Genomic DNA, 16,773 nt, shown 5'->3' on the forward strand with positions numbered 1-16,773 from the left:
AACTTTAAAAAATGTGTTGCATACCTACTTTATGACTGTTTTAACACTAAAACAGGATTGGAGCCTCACTGCAGCCTGTTTATTTGTGCAAAAGTGCCTCAAGTAAAAAATAATGTTTCTAAATATATTTAACCACTTTAATAAATACAGAACCCACATGGAGAAAATTCCATCTAAAACATAACATCCTCTGCATGTTACAATTTGACAACTATTTTAGATTCTTCTTGAGTTAAAAATGTTCCACTGGTAATTTGGCAAGTCGGAATTTCCAACTCGGAGCAAACTCAAGATGGCTGCCATTATACAATACACATTACGTTAACAGCACTTCTGTTGTAATTGTTTTGCACATTACTGTGCTTTTTTATCTTTTAAAGTGCTAAGACTGACTTTAATTGTGGATAAACATTTCACAACACTAGTAGATACTTTCTGTACTAAGTGATTATGTACAAAAATGTATTTATTTATTTTTTTAAATCGTAGACATGTTGCTATGCTGTTTGTGTGTAGAGATACCATATAGAGTTGTTGTTATTGATTAGTATTGCCAACAATATTTTTATAGCACCCATGGTTTTTGTTCCAACTTTTCCGTCAACTGGAACACTGTGAATTCAGGGTTGACGTCACACCCAATGTCCGATTTGTTTCCTTTTCCTTTTTAATTTTCCCCAAGATTTGCTGATTTTCTGCAGATTTTCTGCTTAAGCCGATATGTTATTCATACACAAATGCCAAGACACAATTTCATCGAATTACACAATTTATTAACAAACACTGATAGTGGGAATATTGTTAAAGAGCAATGTGTGTCTTAAAGAGATTATTCCTTCATACTCATCCATATTTCGCTTATTTTGAAGAATTTTATGCTTTTATGGCAGAGCTAACAATAAAGAATGGTCAATAATCAGATTACTCTGAGTCATTATTACAACAGGTATTCAAGTGGGAACTTAATATGGGAATTAAACAAAAAAACAATGAAAGAAAAATGTCGTTAAATCATGTGATGCCGCAGCAACAGCTTCACCACTACAGGCTGGTTTAGATACTGAAAAATGGCAGAAAATACAAGCACAGCTGTCAAATTCTGCTTTAAAACGCATTGAAAACGGCATTTACGATGTTGCACGTGAATATTTCTAAGAGTAAATCCTCTCCGCGCTGTCGAAAACGACATAAAACCGTAAATTACGATGACAATCGTGTACGTGTTGCTCTGCTGTAGCAGCAGCAGCTCAGTCAGTCTGGCTTGTGTTGTCATGTGGTTTCTGGGAAAACCCGGATTGGATCACTGTGGTCACCTGGGCAGAGAACCCTAAAAAAGTGCCAGTGAGGCGCTGAATGAGCACAAATTGTACACATTTTCTGCGTCATTGTTTGAGATACACTTCTTTATGTATACTTGTTCACATAGACACTGTTTTATAAAAGGCTGGAGGCAAATATGTCACGCATAAGCTGGTTTCTCAACAGCAATAAACTAAACTAAGACAGATACGAAAAACAAACACTACATCACACGAGTCACGTGAGTGCTAGAGTACAGTATGTGATTGTACACAACGATGAAATCAACAATTAAGGTGGAAAACACCGATTTAATCGCGTAATAAAACGTAGAAAAACAAGTCCACTCCGTGTCTTGTTGGGCGCATGTCAGAGCCGCAGCTTTGCGCGGATAAACAGCAGCTGTGCGCCGCCGAGCGACAAAAGAACACCAAGGGCAAAGCGGTTTTAAGGAACTATCTTTTTTAAAAAAGGAAAACGATCATTCCTTTCAGCAAAAAGGTGTTAATGTTGAAAAATAAACCGCGTAAAGCCGGAGCCGGAGCAACCACCGCGGCTGTGAAGCAGCGCAAACACCACGGACTAATTTCTTGTTGTTTTCCGCACAGACGTCTCTGTGCTGCTCCGCCGCGGCCTCCATTTTAGCTTCTTTGCCCGCTCGGTACCTCACGTGTCCTGGACTGTCTTTCTCACATGACCCGTGTGTTTGTCCCCGTGATCAGCGCTTCCATCTCCGTAAATCAGTGTCGTTGAATATCGGCGTCTTCCACCGGGCAGCAGCTTCATGGATATGCTGGAGCAGAGTCTGGACAGTTCGGCGAGGTGAGAGCGAGCAGCGGGCGGCTTCCTGCTCTGCCATGGCGGCCTGAATCCTCAACCCTCATCCCTTGTGTTGTGTTTACAAGCTCCAGCTCCTGTCACTTTGTTATTATCGTGACACCAGTGCATCTTTTAGTGACGAGGCTCCACAATTTATGTTTAAACATCCAATTTCTAAACACATATCATTACACAAACTAATCAAACTACCAAAATTATGCAGCACATATTTTCTTCTTTTTTTAAGAAAATAAAAAAATACTTTATATTAAAAGAAACACAAATGCACAGCATCACTTCGGGGTCTGTTAACTTTTTCACTCAACTGTTGTTGCTTATTTACATCATGCACGTCTTTTTCAAAAAAAATAATAATAATGAAATATAAAAAGAGGTTATTAATAAAAGTGGGCACTTGTGCTTTTCAAGTCTTTATTTCCATGTGCATATAATGTAAACATGCACACACGCTTGTTGAGGACAATTAAGTGTAATTTTAACACTTCAGGCAGCAGAAAACGTGATTTGTCACGCTTGCAAGTCAACTGTACCACTTTATTTATATCAGAGCTATGTAAATTGGCCGCCTGGGGGCGCCCCTCACTCACAACAGATAATAAAAGGGGGGGTTTACCTTCTTAGTTATCTTCTTCCCTGTTGTGTTTACAATCCTTGCTTCTCATTCTTTATTACTATATTAGTGCATCTTTTAGTAGCTACTGTATAAGTCTATTCATTTCCTTTTTTGCAACATACATCTGCTGCTTGTTTTAACTTTTGCATCCAATGTCACTGTCCTAGTATTTAAACATGACATATTTTTTAATATTATCAGTCATTGTGGCTGGAGTATATAATATTCATACATCCAATTAGATTTTACAATCAAGTAATTATGATTTACCTGTAATGAAGTCGCCGAAAACGTGATTACTGTCATGCCTTCACATTACTGTATTCATTTAAGTCATTATCCCTTAACGTCACCGCCTGGGGGCACCACTCACTCACTCACAACAGATATTTAAATAGTGGTACTTGTTGTGCAGCTTACATTTGTTTTATTACTGGGAATTATTTGCTTTCAACTTGTAACTTGACTCACTGTTGTCTTCTCTGTGTTTTGTTTTTTTTAGTCACGACAAACAGGAATCAGAGGAGGTGGTGCAGTTACAGGAAGGTGGGAGGCAGTGAAACGCATTAACAAACGTGTCGTTTAACGTGAATATAACGTAACACACGTAAACTCTGTTCTTTTAAAACTGTGCTTTCCTATGTTCACCGTGTGCCAGTCACATCTGTTTTTAATGGCTCTGGTTCGGTTCGTGACCCCTGTGTGACCTATGCTGACCTTTGTGTTGCAGGGGAAGCGGTGGGGGCGGAGGAGCAGACTGCAGTGACCATCGCTGGTGTCTCCCAGGCTGCGTTCACTGACCACAATGTGCAGTACCAGTTTCGCACCGAGAACAATGGAGGACAGGTGTGAACTCATGTGGAAAACATGTTAGATAGTTTTATTAATAATATTAATTGATTGATTGATTTTTCAGCTTCTTAAATGTGAATATTTTCTGGTTTCTTTGCTTTTAGTATTGGGAAATACCAACCAACATTTTCTGACATTATAAGGACCAAACAAGGAAACAATTGACAGATCAATTGAAAATCAATACTAGTATAAGTAAAATAAAATATTTATATCCTGTGGCTTCACAGGCTCATTTAAAAGCACATCACATAAATCACAATACAACAAATGCAAAGGAGGACAACACTCTTGTAACCGCTCTATAGTGCTCCCTCCTGAGAGCAGTTGAGTAAATTATTTTAAAAAAGGGAGATGAAATGTTATTTTTATACCATCATTATTTAAAGAACATATATGTGCTAGAAAAGATAAAGTGTCTGTATTTTTACATTAACTTCGTCTTCTGGTTTGTGGATCACTCTCTCACCCTCTGCTCTGACCTCAGGTGACCTATCGTGTGGTTCAGGTGACAGACGATCAGTTAGAGGCTACAGCTGATGGAAGTGGAGCCGTTAGCGTCGTCTCCACCGCAGCGTTTGCTGGAGCCCCTCAGGCTGTGGCTCAGGTGAGTTGACATCATGGATGGATGACTTGATATCATACCGATATCACAATCTGGCCTGATACTGTTTTATACATCCTCAAAATTACCTAAAATGTATTAGTTAACTTACCACCTACTGGATATCATATCACTTCATGCCTGTATCTATTATACGTTATGTTTCCAAATGAGTCTTTGACTGATGTATCCCTGGCTCCACCCTTTTCACAGGCTGTTATCCAGAACCCCTTCAGTAATGGGGGCAGTCCTGGCGGGGAGACGGTGGGCGGAGAGACACGTTTTGCTTATTTTCCCGCCGCCGCCGTCAGCGACGGCACAGCCACGGCCGTGTCGGTGCAGGCCACCGCCGACCCGACGATCACACAGGCAGGAGGTGAGGAAACATGACTAAACTCTGTGGAGGCCAGAGTCTGTGTGTGAAAATGCTGTCTCATGCTTCCTGGATTATTTTGTTTTATAATATCTTGGAATTTGTTGAGGTCAGCTAAACTGACTTTTTTTTTGTATGTGTCCCTCTGTAAATGCAGGTCAGTTTTACGTGATGATGAGCCCCCCAGAAGTGCTGCAGACGACGAGCCCTCGCAGCATCGCACCGCGCACGCACACCTACACCGCGTGAGTCTGACACGACATTTGCTGCTCCCGAAGTTGCCAAATCGCCGCCACTCTCACACACACACACACACACACACACACGTGTTTTTAAAAGTTCTTCTTCTTCTCTGTCCCTGTGCCTTCACAGTGGACTTGGAATATCCTCCTTGTCTCCCCCCTCCCCTCCCTGTTTTGAAAACCATTCCGTTTATTGTGACTTGTGTGTACAAATGACGATAACATAGACAACGTGATAATATACATCGTTTCAAACATCCAAACATCTGAAAACCACACTCTGTCCCACTTACCTGCCGTCCCCAGAGACCTTGGTGAGAGCGAGATGTTGCAGCATGGCAGTTCAAACTGGTGAGATGAACTTTCACATACGCCCCCACCTCCCCCCACATTGTGCCCCCCCATCATGTGTTGTAGAGACAGAGGTTTGGTGGATCACAAATCAATAAATGTATGGTGATTTATTCTGTATTTTGACAGGTTTAGTTCATGAGCACTTCTAGAAACGTACCAAGACTTTGACATGTTTTACCACAATTCCCTCGGTCACTACTCCGACCTGTGCCGGCAAGATCGTGACTACTTCCTGTCACCAAACCAGAGATAACATTAAATTGTTCGAGCAGCTGGTGTTTGTTTTCACCTGTGTAGTATAACCACTTAATCACACTACAAAAATGGGAGATAACATGAATAAGAAGGTCAGAAAGAATAGGATTATCTGTTGTGAAGCTATTTTTACACAGGAAGTAGTTAAAAGCCACATTCGGTGGCTCTTATTTTGAAGGCCAGGGTGAAATGTGTTTTATTTTGTCATAAAACTACGGTAACGTGTTTGACAGGAAGTGACACTAACAGCGAAGAGAAACATATTATGTGTTTAATGTTACATTTATATATATTATTTTGATAAGTAGAAAAATAATAGTTTCTTAATCACCCTAGTCCTTAACAGTGGTTCTCAAAGTCTGGGTCAGGACCCACAGAGGGGTCGCGATTTTTTTGAGAACCCAAACAAATTGCAGAATCTTGGAAATGATTCATTTACATATTCAACATATCAGCTGTAAATGAGTGTCACAATAGTTTGTTGTTTAAAAAAAAAAAAAAAAGAGAAAATGGAGAAAGCTTTTTGAAACATGGCTTAACAGGAACACTTAAAACTAAAAGGTGTATCTGACACGGCTCGTCAAACGTCCACCCAAAGAACATAATCCACAAAATCCACTACGATTTACAGGGTTTTAGTTTGGATGCACTTGATGAAGTGTGTGTTCTAGTTGAGGTATATATTAAAAATCTGCCCTTTTATTCACAGTTTTGTTTTGTTTCTGTCTTTTTTTTTTTCCCCCGCTGTGTCTTCACAGGAAGGTGGACGGTCCCCGAGCTCCTAGAGACGAGAGACGAAGAGCGCAGCACAATGAAGGTATGCGACATGTTTTCCTGTCTTTTGAGTGAGTGGGGGACGAAGCCTAACGGAGTGCGTCTCCTCTTTTCTTGGCAGTGGAGAGAAGAAGAAGAGACAAAATTAACAACTGGATTGTTACGCTGTCGAAAATCATCCCTGACTGCAGCGTCGACAGCAGAACTGGAGCGGTGAGTGGTTGAAAAGAACCTGGGTGCTAAAAGGTTAATGTGAAGTGTTTTTAAAATGAGTCTTTTTTTGAACACGTGTGGTGGTTTTTATATCGACCCCTCAGAGTAAAGGAAGTATCCTGTACAAAGCCTGCGACTACATCCGAGAGCTGCGTCAGAGCAACCAGCAGCTGCAGGAGAGCTGCAAGGAGGTGGAGCGAGTCAAGATGGACAACGAGCTGCTGAGACAACAGGTTCTCTTCACCAACACAAACACACACACACACACACACCTGTGTTTACGCTGACCTTTAATGTTTGAAGCTTGTATGTGTACGACAGGTTTTGTGTGGATCAAACAATGCCGTGTTTATGGAAAAGCTTTTTAAAAACAAAGATTGCAAAGTAACATTTGTTTTTATTGAAAAGTGACACACCACAGCTTATAATTTCAATCATTTTAAAGGCTGTAAAGAGTTTGGAGGCTTAAATAACTGTCTGTTTTATGTACATGTATGTATGCGATGAAGAGCACTTTGTTCAACTCAGTTTTTTAATGTGCTATAAAAATACATTTGAATTGGATGCGTTTTTCTTTTTTTTTTCCTTTTCTGACATCTAATCATCTGTGGTTTTCCAGATCGAGGAGCTCAAGAACGATAACGCGCTGCTTCGAGCTCAGCTGCAGCAACACGGCATAGAAGTCAACGGAGATTCAACGCCACAGTGATGGCGGGCGGACTGGACGAGCGCGGCGACGACACGGACCCAACGTGTCGCTTCCTCCAGATCGGCCCGAACCAGCAGCGGAGAGGAGGAACCGCAAAAGAACGAAAAAGACAATTTCCACCTGAAAATGGAGCGCGACAAGCTCGCGTGCGCAGGGCTCGAGAAGAAACACTGAAGGACTGCAAACTGAATTAACGCCTCCTCCTCCAGTGGCGCGACGGCTCTGGAAACTGTGTAGCTAAATGAACCTCACACCTCTGCTTCAAGGAGAGTGGCGTCTGCACAACACACACCACGCTTTCATCAAACTTTTTTTTTTTTCCTTTTTAAATTATGACCCTGCCACAGAAAACTTACTGATTTCACCTTTTAATCAAACCATAAACTCCCCCCACACCTTATTTTTTGCTGTTGTAAAATAAATGAAAGCTTCCTTCACTTTTAATTTATCAGTCTTTAAGGAAAAAAAAAGCTGGATTTATGACGACAAACAAAATAACCTTTAAATCAGATTATGCTCATCACTACCACTGAGGATAGTTTTTACTGTCACTGGATTGTGTGTGTATTATATATATTTATATATATATAGATATGTATATAGTAATAGAGTTGTGTGGAGTTTCTGCCTCATAATAATACTGACACTCCAAGCACTAGGCAGAGCTCACAAACTTAAACAAATCCATATCTCGGTAAATTAAACATTAACAGTTCCCTGACAGTCGGTGTGTGTGAGCGCTTGGTTTTTATTTTTTAGTCCACAGCCCTTAAAAAGGCACAGTGTGTAAGAATTAGTGACATCTAGTGGTGAAAATGCAGATTATAAAGGAATGGTTTGTTTATCTTTCTCTTTTGGAAGTGTGTCAGGAAACTACGGTGGCCTACCCAAACCAGAAAGGATGTTCTGAAGTGATGTGAAGCCAGTTCAGGCACAAAATGGCGGCCTCTGTAAAGCTAGGCCCTTGCCTAGGATACATAAGTGCTTATTCTAATGGTGCGTTTCCATTTGAAGTTGGGATTTCTGAGTTCCTAGTTGGAAGTTTCAACTGGAACGCGCCCCTCAAGTTGGGTTTCCAACTCGGAAAGTCGTAGCAATGTTTTGTACCCCGATATCGAATTCTAAGATGGCTGCCACTCGCATTAGGAGTAGAAACTTGCTGCTACTTTTGCCGTTAAATGCACTTCATATTTATTTGTTGAAATGTTACGCTCTTTGATGCGCAAAATGTTGTGTAAGCGCAACTTGAGCGGCTAACAGTGGCTAGCCTAAGACACGTTAGCGTCCATGTTTTTGTGACATCACTCCCATTTCCGACGTACAGTAAACGTTGCGCACCACACAAGGCTAAAAAAAAAAATAAATTTAAAGTGATTTTGCAGTAATTCAAAAGCTTATTTTTGAATTAGCTTATTCAATTTCTGCCTCCTAAAAAGTTACATACTGGACCTTTTTTTTAAAAAAGGAGCTTGTTGGAGGATCTAGGTGGTAGCAAAGCTCAGGTAATCAGGATTGTGCACTTGTGGTTCCCAGACTTGAAGTCCTTTCACACAGATAGAGTTTAGGTCTTTCGTGTTCCATATTTGGTGCAATGTACAGATAGATGAGATGTGTGGATCATTTATAAATGGGCATTAAAATATGGTTTATTGGTGTTGATGCACTGAAATGGAGGTTCGAGTTGTGTAAGGTGTTGGTGAGACACGAGTGTTTTTGTTTTATTTTTATTCCCCCCCCCCCCTTTGTTTCTTCACACATGTGGGAACCTTTGCTGCTGACAGAAGACCATGAAACAGCCACGGTCAGGAATGTGATACGATGATGATGATGATGATGATGATGACAGTTGTAACTAACACTGAAAGTCTCCACAGCATGGACATATAACCACTGGCATGACGTAATTCTGACAATTCACAATAAAACAGAAGTGTGAGCGTCGTTTATGACGCGACATGTCGAGTTTTTTCCACTTTCATCACAGTAGCAAACCAGATGTTTATGGGGTAAAGTTAAAAAAAGAAAACAATGTTTTATTTGTGTTCTCTATTGTTTTTGTTTTGTTTTTCTCAGCCAAGGATCTGCTTTACAAGATTAAATAAATATTCCAGACTCTCCCTCTTTGTATTTCTCTTTTCAATAGTTTGACCATAAATTGAGTAGAAAATAATGTGGTTGCAAAATGGAAATTACAGTCCTGTATATCATTTATTTGAAGAATTTGGAAACTGCTGCTGAATTCCAATATAAATTTTCAAGATTTAAAAAAAAAAAGTATTTGTAAACATTTTTATCAGCAAGATAAACGTATCTTGTGTACATATATAGTATATTTGAAATTTACATTAAAAAAAAGTAACACAAGTAAATATCAAAAACACCTATTTAAAAAGGGAGTTTAAGATAACTGAAAATTAGAGGTAATTCCAAACAAATTATGGGAATAAATACTTAAGTATCATAGCACAATAAAGGTCAAATTCCGTGTATTTACAGTTGAGTTTTTCATTTAAATTAACTGTATATGATCACTTCCGGGTCGTCTCCACCGTGTTTTTAATTTTTAACGTCGTTCACGCTGTGTAGTTGTTGTGTTGCCTAGTGACGGCCGGAGTAGCTGTTACCATGGTGATCGGCTAGACCAGCAGCACGCGCCGACATTCTCTGAACATTCTCGAACTGCGGTGAGTAAAAATAAGAATTAAGAAACGTTACGAGATTTGAAGTAAAGTTATCGCGATGTGTTTTTCTTCAGTCACATTTACTAAAAGCAGCAATCATTTTTCTTTGAGAATTTTAATAACTTTAACACCGGGAATCAATGAGGGGTTTAATGACAACTGTATTTTCTAATTGTAGACAAATAAAGTTCTTTTTTGTTGTTGTTTTTGTTTTTAATAATTGAATAGTTTCGCGTTATATACTTGTTTAAGTAGCCTGGAAATCATGTCCGCCATGTTGGTCCATCTTGTCATCACAGGATCTCCATTTTCCAACCCAGCAAACATTATGACATCATGCAATATTTAAAATAGGACTTTCTTCACCTGCAAAAAATACACCCCCTAAAAACTATTACTAAACACAGATTTACTTTCAATTGGTTGATTTTTTTAAACATCACACCTGATCAATTAACCTTTAAATGCTAGTTTTTGAAATGCAATTACAGAACACATATACAAATATGCAATATTTTCTATATAGTACATGCTGGGTTTGGAGAGATATCAGTCTGAGACAAGTAACTGTTTTGCTCCCTCTCAGAACCTTTGGGGAAAAAAAATGTCCCATCCTTTTGAACTGAAAGTAAATATTTTTCATTTAAATAAATAGATTTTTTTTTTATCAATCAGTCCTGATTATTAAAAAAAATAATATCCAGTTATGCGACACTGCCACCTGCTGGATTAACAGGGGAATTACATGTATGTCAACCCAAGGAAAATTGGTCAAATGACCTCAGAATAAAAGGCATTGAAACGTTGAATGACTCAGCATGCAAAAGTTTATATTGGTTTTCAAAGGTGAACTTTCATGTCGCTCATCTTTATAAATGTCACTAAAATACAAACCTTTGGCAAATATTATTCCATATGTATTTGTAATTACCAAATAGATTTAATTAATAAAAGAGTTTCATGAGGGCTCATATCCCACATGAGAATGGTAGACCATCATCTTTGGCCTTCTTATTTTGGAGTTTATGGTAATAAAAAGTTTGTCCCTGCAGCAGCAGGATGTCCTCACTTCCTGCGAAGCCCGGCCTTCGCCTCGGTGTGCCAGAGTGGAGCAGCAACAACCAGCTGCTCTCTGCCACGGCTCAGCACGAGCGTGTGATCTCAAACCTGATCCGACAGGAAGGGAGGTCGCTACGCAACGACACCAGCTGCCAGGTGAGGTGTCTGTGCAGGAACCAATCAGCATCTACAGGGGGTATTTAAACCTTCATGACACTTTCCTCTGCAGACGAGCTGGGACGAGAGGGACACATCCCACAGGTTGAGTGACCGCATTTGGGGTGTCGCTCGATGGAGGGAAGCTTTGGAAGCCTGTGCACAGAAAGTGGATGAAGAGATGGACGCTCTGACTTTGGTGATTATTCAAAAGAAATACTAAAAAATCATGTTCCTTAAAGCACAAATATGTCATAAATACACTTTTACACCTGCCTGATTGTGTAAATATTAGTATTGTTTGAAAATAATTGAGATATTAAGGTAAAGTGGCTGCTTTTTATATATATCCTTAAGACTCTGGAACATTCTGCCAGAGCATAGACCATTCATAAAAAGTGGACATAATCTTCTGGTTTGCTGGTTGAGGCCAACTTGGAAGTAACAATATATTGAACAGCCACCAGGGGTCAGTCCACATTTTCCTGACGAATTAATGAGATCTTTTTTCAAAGTTTGGGAGTGTTATTGGAGGAAATTCTGAAACATTGGGTGGTTCTAGACCATGAAGGGCTTTGTTTCATGAATCTTATAAAATCTTGAGGTTCATAAGCTTAAGTGGGAGTCAGTGGAGGAATGAAAGGATTCTGATTCCATAAACTGCTGTTTAAGCCTCCTAATTTATGTTTTGACAGAATACATAGTTCCCATTTTGCGCAGACATTTGTTATTTTCTGCCTGACAGATTACAGTTTTCATATTCCATTGGCTCTCTAACTCTTCACCATTTTATTTTCCTTATATTATTTATCTGTCTCTTTCTTCTTATCCCATTTGTGCATCTCTGACAAGAACAAATGCCAAGTATTGTGTAAACTTTATCTGGCAACAAACCTGAGCAAAGTGAGCTGTATGACCAGTGTTTATAAGTGATAATAAAGATGACTTTAATATTTAACAGTGTAAAGAGCAGAGCGAACAGGCCTTGGCTGCCACTGCCACTCCTCTAGAGGTCAGCACCGAGTGTCTGAGGCTGAGGGAGGGAAGACGAGGGTGCGAGCTGGTCGTGGACCCGGTGGACGAGCAGCTGAAGAAAGAGGTGGAGCTGATTGGTCGAGTGCAGCAGGTTCTTCAGCAGCACATCGACAAGGCCTTTGAACAACTGTGGTAAAGAGTCAGACGACGACGGCGACGCCACGGTGACAACTGTGTCTGGCTTTTAAAATGACACTGACCAACTCTGTTCTCCTTCACAGCGTTTTGCAGGAGGCTCGGCATCAGCTGACCTCTGACCTCCAGAACAAGACGGACGCTCTGGACATTGATATGTCCTGTTTGTCACTGACGACAAAGTCGCCTCAGATTTCTCTGAAGATCAACCCAACTCGCATTCCGTCTGGGTAAAAATCACGATACCAAGATGTCATGATTTTCCTGATTTAGATTTTTGATCTTTGTCAAATCAACATCGCGATTTGAACTGACTCATTTAACAAATCACAAAGACTACAATGTTGGTAAAGACCTTATATAGCACATTTGATTCAGGGTTACGTGCCTGTCTGTTCATCTGCCTGTGAGCAGAACTACTCAAAGCAAAGCAAAGGACTGAGATTCAGATTCAATTGTCCAGGGATGTAGATGAAGTTTCAAGAAAGAAATTATTAGATTTTGGTGGCTATCCAGATCCAGATGTGGATTCAGGACTGTATTGACACTGTGGGAATCTGAGTAGCTATGTTGGAGCTTAGTGTTTCTGTAGTTGTCTGGTGTTCATCGACCAATTTCAGTGTCAATTTCAATCAGTTTATGTTTCTTATTTGAATTACTTTATTTAGTATTATTCTTTTTTGATAATTGTTCCATTTCTGACTGATCCATGCCTTTTTTTCCAAACATCAAATCATATCTTTGGAACAACAACAACAAAAAAAACTGAAAACCACAAAAAAATAAAAACCACAACATTTAAGAAAGAAAAATTTAATAAATGCCCAACAAAATGTGTCAAACAGTGACCCAGAGTCATAACAATAGATTTAGTGTAAATCCACAGTTTATATGACTCATTAGCGTCACTGTTGTTGTTGTTGTTGTAGTTCCTCCACCCCCCAGGAGTGGCACCAGTTTAGCCAGTATAACGTGGCTCGTGCTCAGGAGGCCATGGACGTGTCCCAGCAACTGAGGGAGGACATGAGTCTGACCAGAGCTCAGGTCAGTCACACAAACAAGACGCTGGGTTAGCTAATGTTAACAGTCTTGTCTCATGGATTATCTTAAAATAATCTTAGGTGTTACAGATATAGTTTAGTCGCTAATGCATGAATTTGCCCCTGTGATTTGGGTCGCCATTGTTTTTCATCTTTAAAAAGTAAAAGTGAGGCTGAAACTCATTTTGATGCAGTGAATCTTATTGGTTGTTAATTTCGTGTTTGCCATTTTGACTCAAAGTATACAGTAAATGCTGTCATTTCTTCTGTAGTCTCCAGATGGTAAATGATTAACCACTTTGCAGTGAGTTCCTGTTTTATTTCTCAGTTGCAGAACGAGTTGGAGGCTCAGTGGAGAGCCACTGAGTTCGCACTTCGAAAGCGCAACCACCACAAGGAGCAGGCCCGAGAAGAGCTGGAGTGGCAAATTAAAAAAGTGAGATAAATATCATTTCTATCATTTTGTGGGGGCCATTTTAGATTGAACCGTGTTTGTTTGTGTCTGTAGACTGAAGATGAAATGGCAGAGATGGAAAACGACATCCAGGGTCTGGATGCGGATCTGCAGGCAAAGTCGGCCTCCCTGAAACTGGCTCACACCAGACTGGAGAACAGGACCAACAGACCCGGCATGGACCTGTGCAGAGATGAGGTTCGGAAATATGTGTCTCAGAATTTCAAATACAGAATATAAGAAATTACGAGAAGCTTCCTCCTCATGGATTATTTTGTTTGTTTGCAGGTTCAACACGGCCTTGTTAACGAGGTCCATCAGCTGGAGGCGACAATTCTGGCTCTGAAACAAAAGCTGTCTGAAGCTCAGTGAGTTTATTCCTAGTTCAAAAAACTAATGTATATGCTGTTAGCGCCCACAGGAATTAGGACAAACATAATCCTAAGTATCAAATTTTACTTCTCGTCACTCAGACACTCCCTGCAGAAAATGAAGCTCCATCATTACCATATGCTGCAAGATCTTTCCACAAAAAAGGAAGCTTTAAACCTGGAACAACGAAGCATGAACACACGCAACCACCTCACGTCCGGCACCGGCACCGGCACCGGCAAAACCCCGGTGCTGCTGGTGCCACTCGCCAACTCCAGTGGGAGGAGCAACCTGCAGTTGCTAGCTGAGTAACAAAGGTGTTGTTACTCAAGGGGAAGGATTGAAATGAAACCAATGTCGTATGTTGATGATTAATTGATTTTACTTCAAGACTCGAGGCTCTTGCAGGTTTCCAGATACTCCAGCTGTTAGCTAATGTTAGCTTTAGCCCATTTGCTTACCTGGCCTGGAGAAAATGACCCACACCTATCTTCAAATTATTCTCCACTTTCAGTCACCAGGGGATTAAATATGTAAAACTGCAGCCAGTTTTGGCATTTACATTGCAGTCTGACTTCAAAATATTGGACAGGTTTGCTAGATATAGCAACAAGGAGCTTGGTTAGCTTAGCTTAGCTTAGCTTACTTGCTTACCTCTCCAGAGGAAAATGATCTGCATCCATCTTCAAATTCTTCTTTGTTTCACTGTTTCAGAGTTTCAGAGCGATGGCAACAAGCTGGGTTAGCTAATGTCAGCTTTAGCTTATTATTTTATTATTTGTTCTAAAGGAAAATTATCCACATCAGCATCTATCAAATTCATCTTCACGACAATTTGTCAGAAGCTTGAGATGGATATTGTTATCCAAATTCAAACTGCACTAACCTTAGCTAACACTATGTAGCTGTAGCTTACACAAGCTAACTTGTGTGAAAAAAAACCCAATGAGCTTTAGGTCCAATTAGGTTAAAAAAAACTAAACCTGTTTCTGAAATGATGAATATTCTTCTGTTTTATTGTGGTTTTAACTAAGTTTTAAAATCTTTACTTTCACTCATCAGAGGATATAATATGTTAAACTGAGGCCATTTGCTTTTCAGATGAATGCTGTTATCCAAATTCTAATTTTTTTAAAGGGTTGCCAGACATAGCAACAGGGAGCTTGTTTAGCTAACATAAGCTAACAAGAGACTGTTACCCACACCTGTTTCTGAAATGATGAACATTTGTGTGTCTGTCGTCAAATTATTCTACATTTTATTGTGGTTTGTTTCAAAAAAGACGGAAACACTGAGCTGGGTTAGCTCCCATTAGCTTTAGCTCAGCTGCTAACTGTCCAGGGGTTTGTTTGTTTGTGTTTGTTTAACTTAAATAACACAGAGTGTGAGCAAAGTCAAACATTTACTCATGTAGATGATGATATTTCTGGCGTCTGAATATATTTGTGCATTTGACATCATCTTTGTTAGAATCTGTGTGACTTTTATCAACCATTAGCTTTAATGGTTTAGTTTGGCCTCACCTTTGTTTGATCAAGCGATGCTGCTGAGAGCACCAAGACGGTGGGAATTTTTTAAAAGAAAAATACAGTAAACAGACACTAAAGTGGGTCCAATAAACTCTGGTAACTGTCACCTGCCTCAGTAGTAATGACTTCAAATGGACGTGTTTGTGTCCGTCACTGCTTTTTATGAGGATTTAGAGCCTGAGGGGTTTTTATGTAGACAGTGAGCTCATGTCTGTTCAGGAAAATCACCACTTATTGCCTCAATTATACAGAATAAATGTGTAATAAACTAAATGTATGTATACTACATGTCATTTATATCTTTATTGTCATGTTAGCTTTACTGCTTTATCATCAAAAACTAAATACACCTGTTTTTTTTGTTTTGTTTCTTGGTGTTGTCGTGTAAAACATGCAAATTTAATTTATTTTATTTGACTTGTGTTGAATTTAAAATTGTGTGTCAGATATTTGATTTAAATGTATTTATTTATTTAACTACTACTACTATTCTTTGATGACCAGAACAATCAACAAAAGGTTGAGTTAATTTCCAACTAAGTTATCAAGTTACATGAAAATAACCTTCAAAATTTTCTTTCATTGAACTGAGTTTGTCATTTTCTTTCATCCGTGTAAAGATTATCATTGTTTTATCGCCAGATAACCAAGTTATCTCATTGTAACAAGAAAACAAGCTTTTATCTTGCAATAACGCATCATTTATCTCTTTCTCCCAAAATAACGCATTATTTTATCTTGTATCACGAGAACACTAACCTTTGTTATCCTGAAATAAAGCAGTAATTTATCTCATTGCAACAAGAAAACAAGCCTACGTCTCATTATCACAAAAAATGTACCATGTTATTCCAGGGTGATGCATTCATTTGTCATTTTAAGGAGAAAACAAGCCTTTTATCTAGTGATAATGCAGTAATTTATGTTATTTATTGCGAGAAATCGAGCCTCGTTATCGAGATAATGCTTACATTTATCCTGTTATGAGAAAATGAGGTGTTATCCTGAGATATTGTCACAGGAAAAACTTGCCTTGTTATCTTTTACCTATGCAGTCCTTTATCTCATAATCTCGAAAAAATGAGCCTTGTCATCCTGAGATAACACATTCATTTATGTAATAACGCATAAATAAGTTAAGTAAAAGAAGGTTAAGAAAATGGGCCTTTCTTTTAGAGAGAAAG

At 39.3% G+C, this 16,773-nt stretch overlaps 2 protein-coding genes across 3 annotated transcripts; both read left to right on the plus strand.

The window, feature by feature from the left end:
- The first annotated feature begins 1,596 nt into the window (after positions 1–1,596).
- usf2 (upstream transcription factor 2, c-fos interacting) lies at positions 1,597–9,245 on the plus strand. Of its 2 annotated transcripts, XM_058618377.1 has the most exons (11): positions 1,597–2,121; positions 3,255–3,298; positions 3,483–3,598; positions 4,092–4,211; positions 4,422–4,584; positions 4,739–4,826; positions 5,130–5,174; positions 6,191–6,249; positions 6,328–6,419; positions 6,524–6,652; positions 7,039–9,245. In XM_058618377.1, the coding sequence occupies exons 1-11, from the start codon at positions 2,084–2,086 to the stop codon at positions 7,126–7,128; spliced, it is 984 nt and encodes a 327-aa protein (XP_058474360.1). In that variant the 5' UTR covers positions 1,597–2,083; the 3' UTR covers positions 7,129–9,245. The 2 variants fall into 2 exon arrangements, with proteins under 2 accessions (XP_058474360.1, XP_058474361.1); XM_058618378.1 differs by lacking the exon at positions 5,130–5,174.
- Positions 9,246–9,737: 492 nt separating this feature from the next.
- tekt2 (tektin 2 (testicular)) lies at positions 9,738–16,392 on the plus strand. The gene is made up of 10 exons (XM_058618374.1): positions 9,738–9,812; positions 10,862–11,024; positions 11,098–11,223; positions 11,986–12,191; positions 12,281–12,424; positions 13,124–13,238; positions 13,563–13,670; positions 13,743–13,886; positions 13,977–14,056; positions 14,162–16,392. Exons 2-10 carry the CDS (start codon positions 10,869–10,871, stop codon positions 14,370–14,372), a joined length of 1,290 nt encoding a protein of 429 aa, XP_058474357.1. The 5' UTR covers positions 9,738–9,812; positions 10,862–10,868; the 3' UTR covers positions 14,373–16,392.
- The last annotated feature ends 381 nt before the right edge of the window (positions 16,393–16,773 follow it).

The sequence above is a fragment of the Solea solea genome, chromosome 20 (assembly GCF_958295425.1).
Source record: "Solea solea chromosome 20, fSolSol10.1, whole genome shotgun sequence".
NCBI lineage: Eukaryota > Metazoa > Chordata > Actinopteri > Pleuronectiformes > Soleidae > Solea > Solea solea.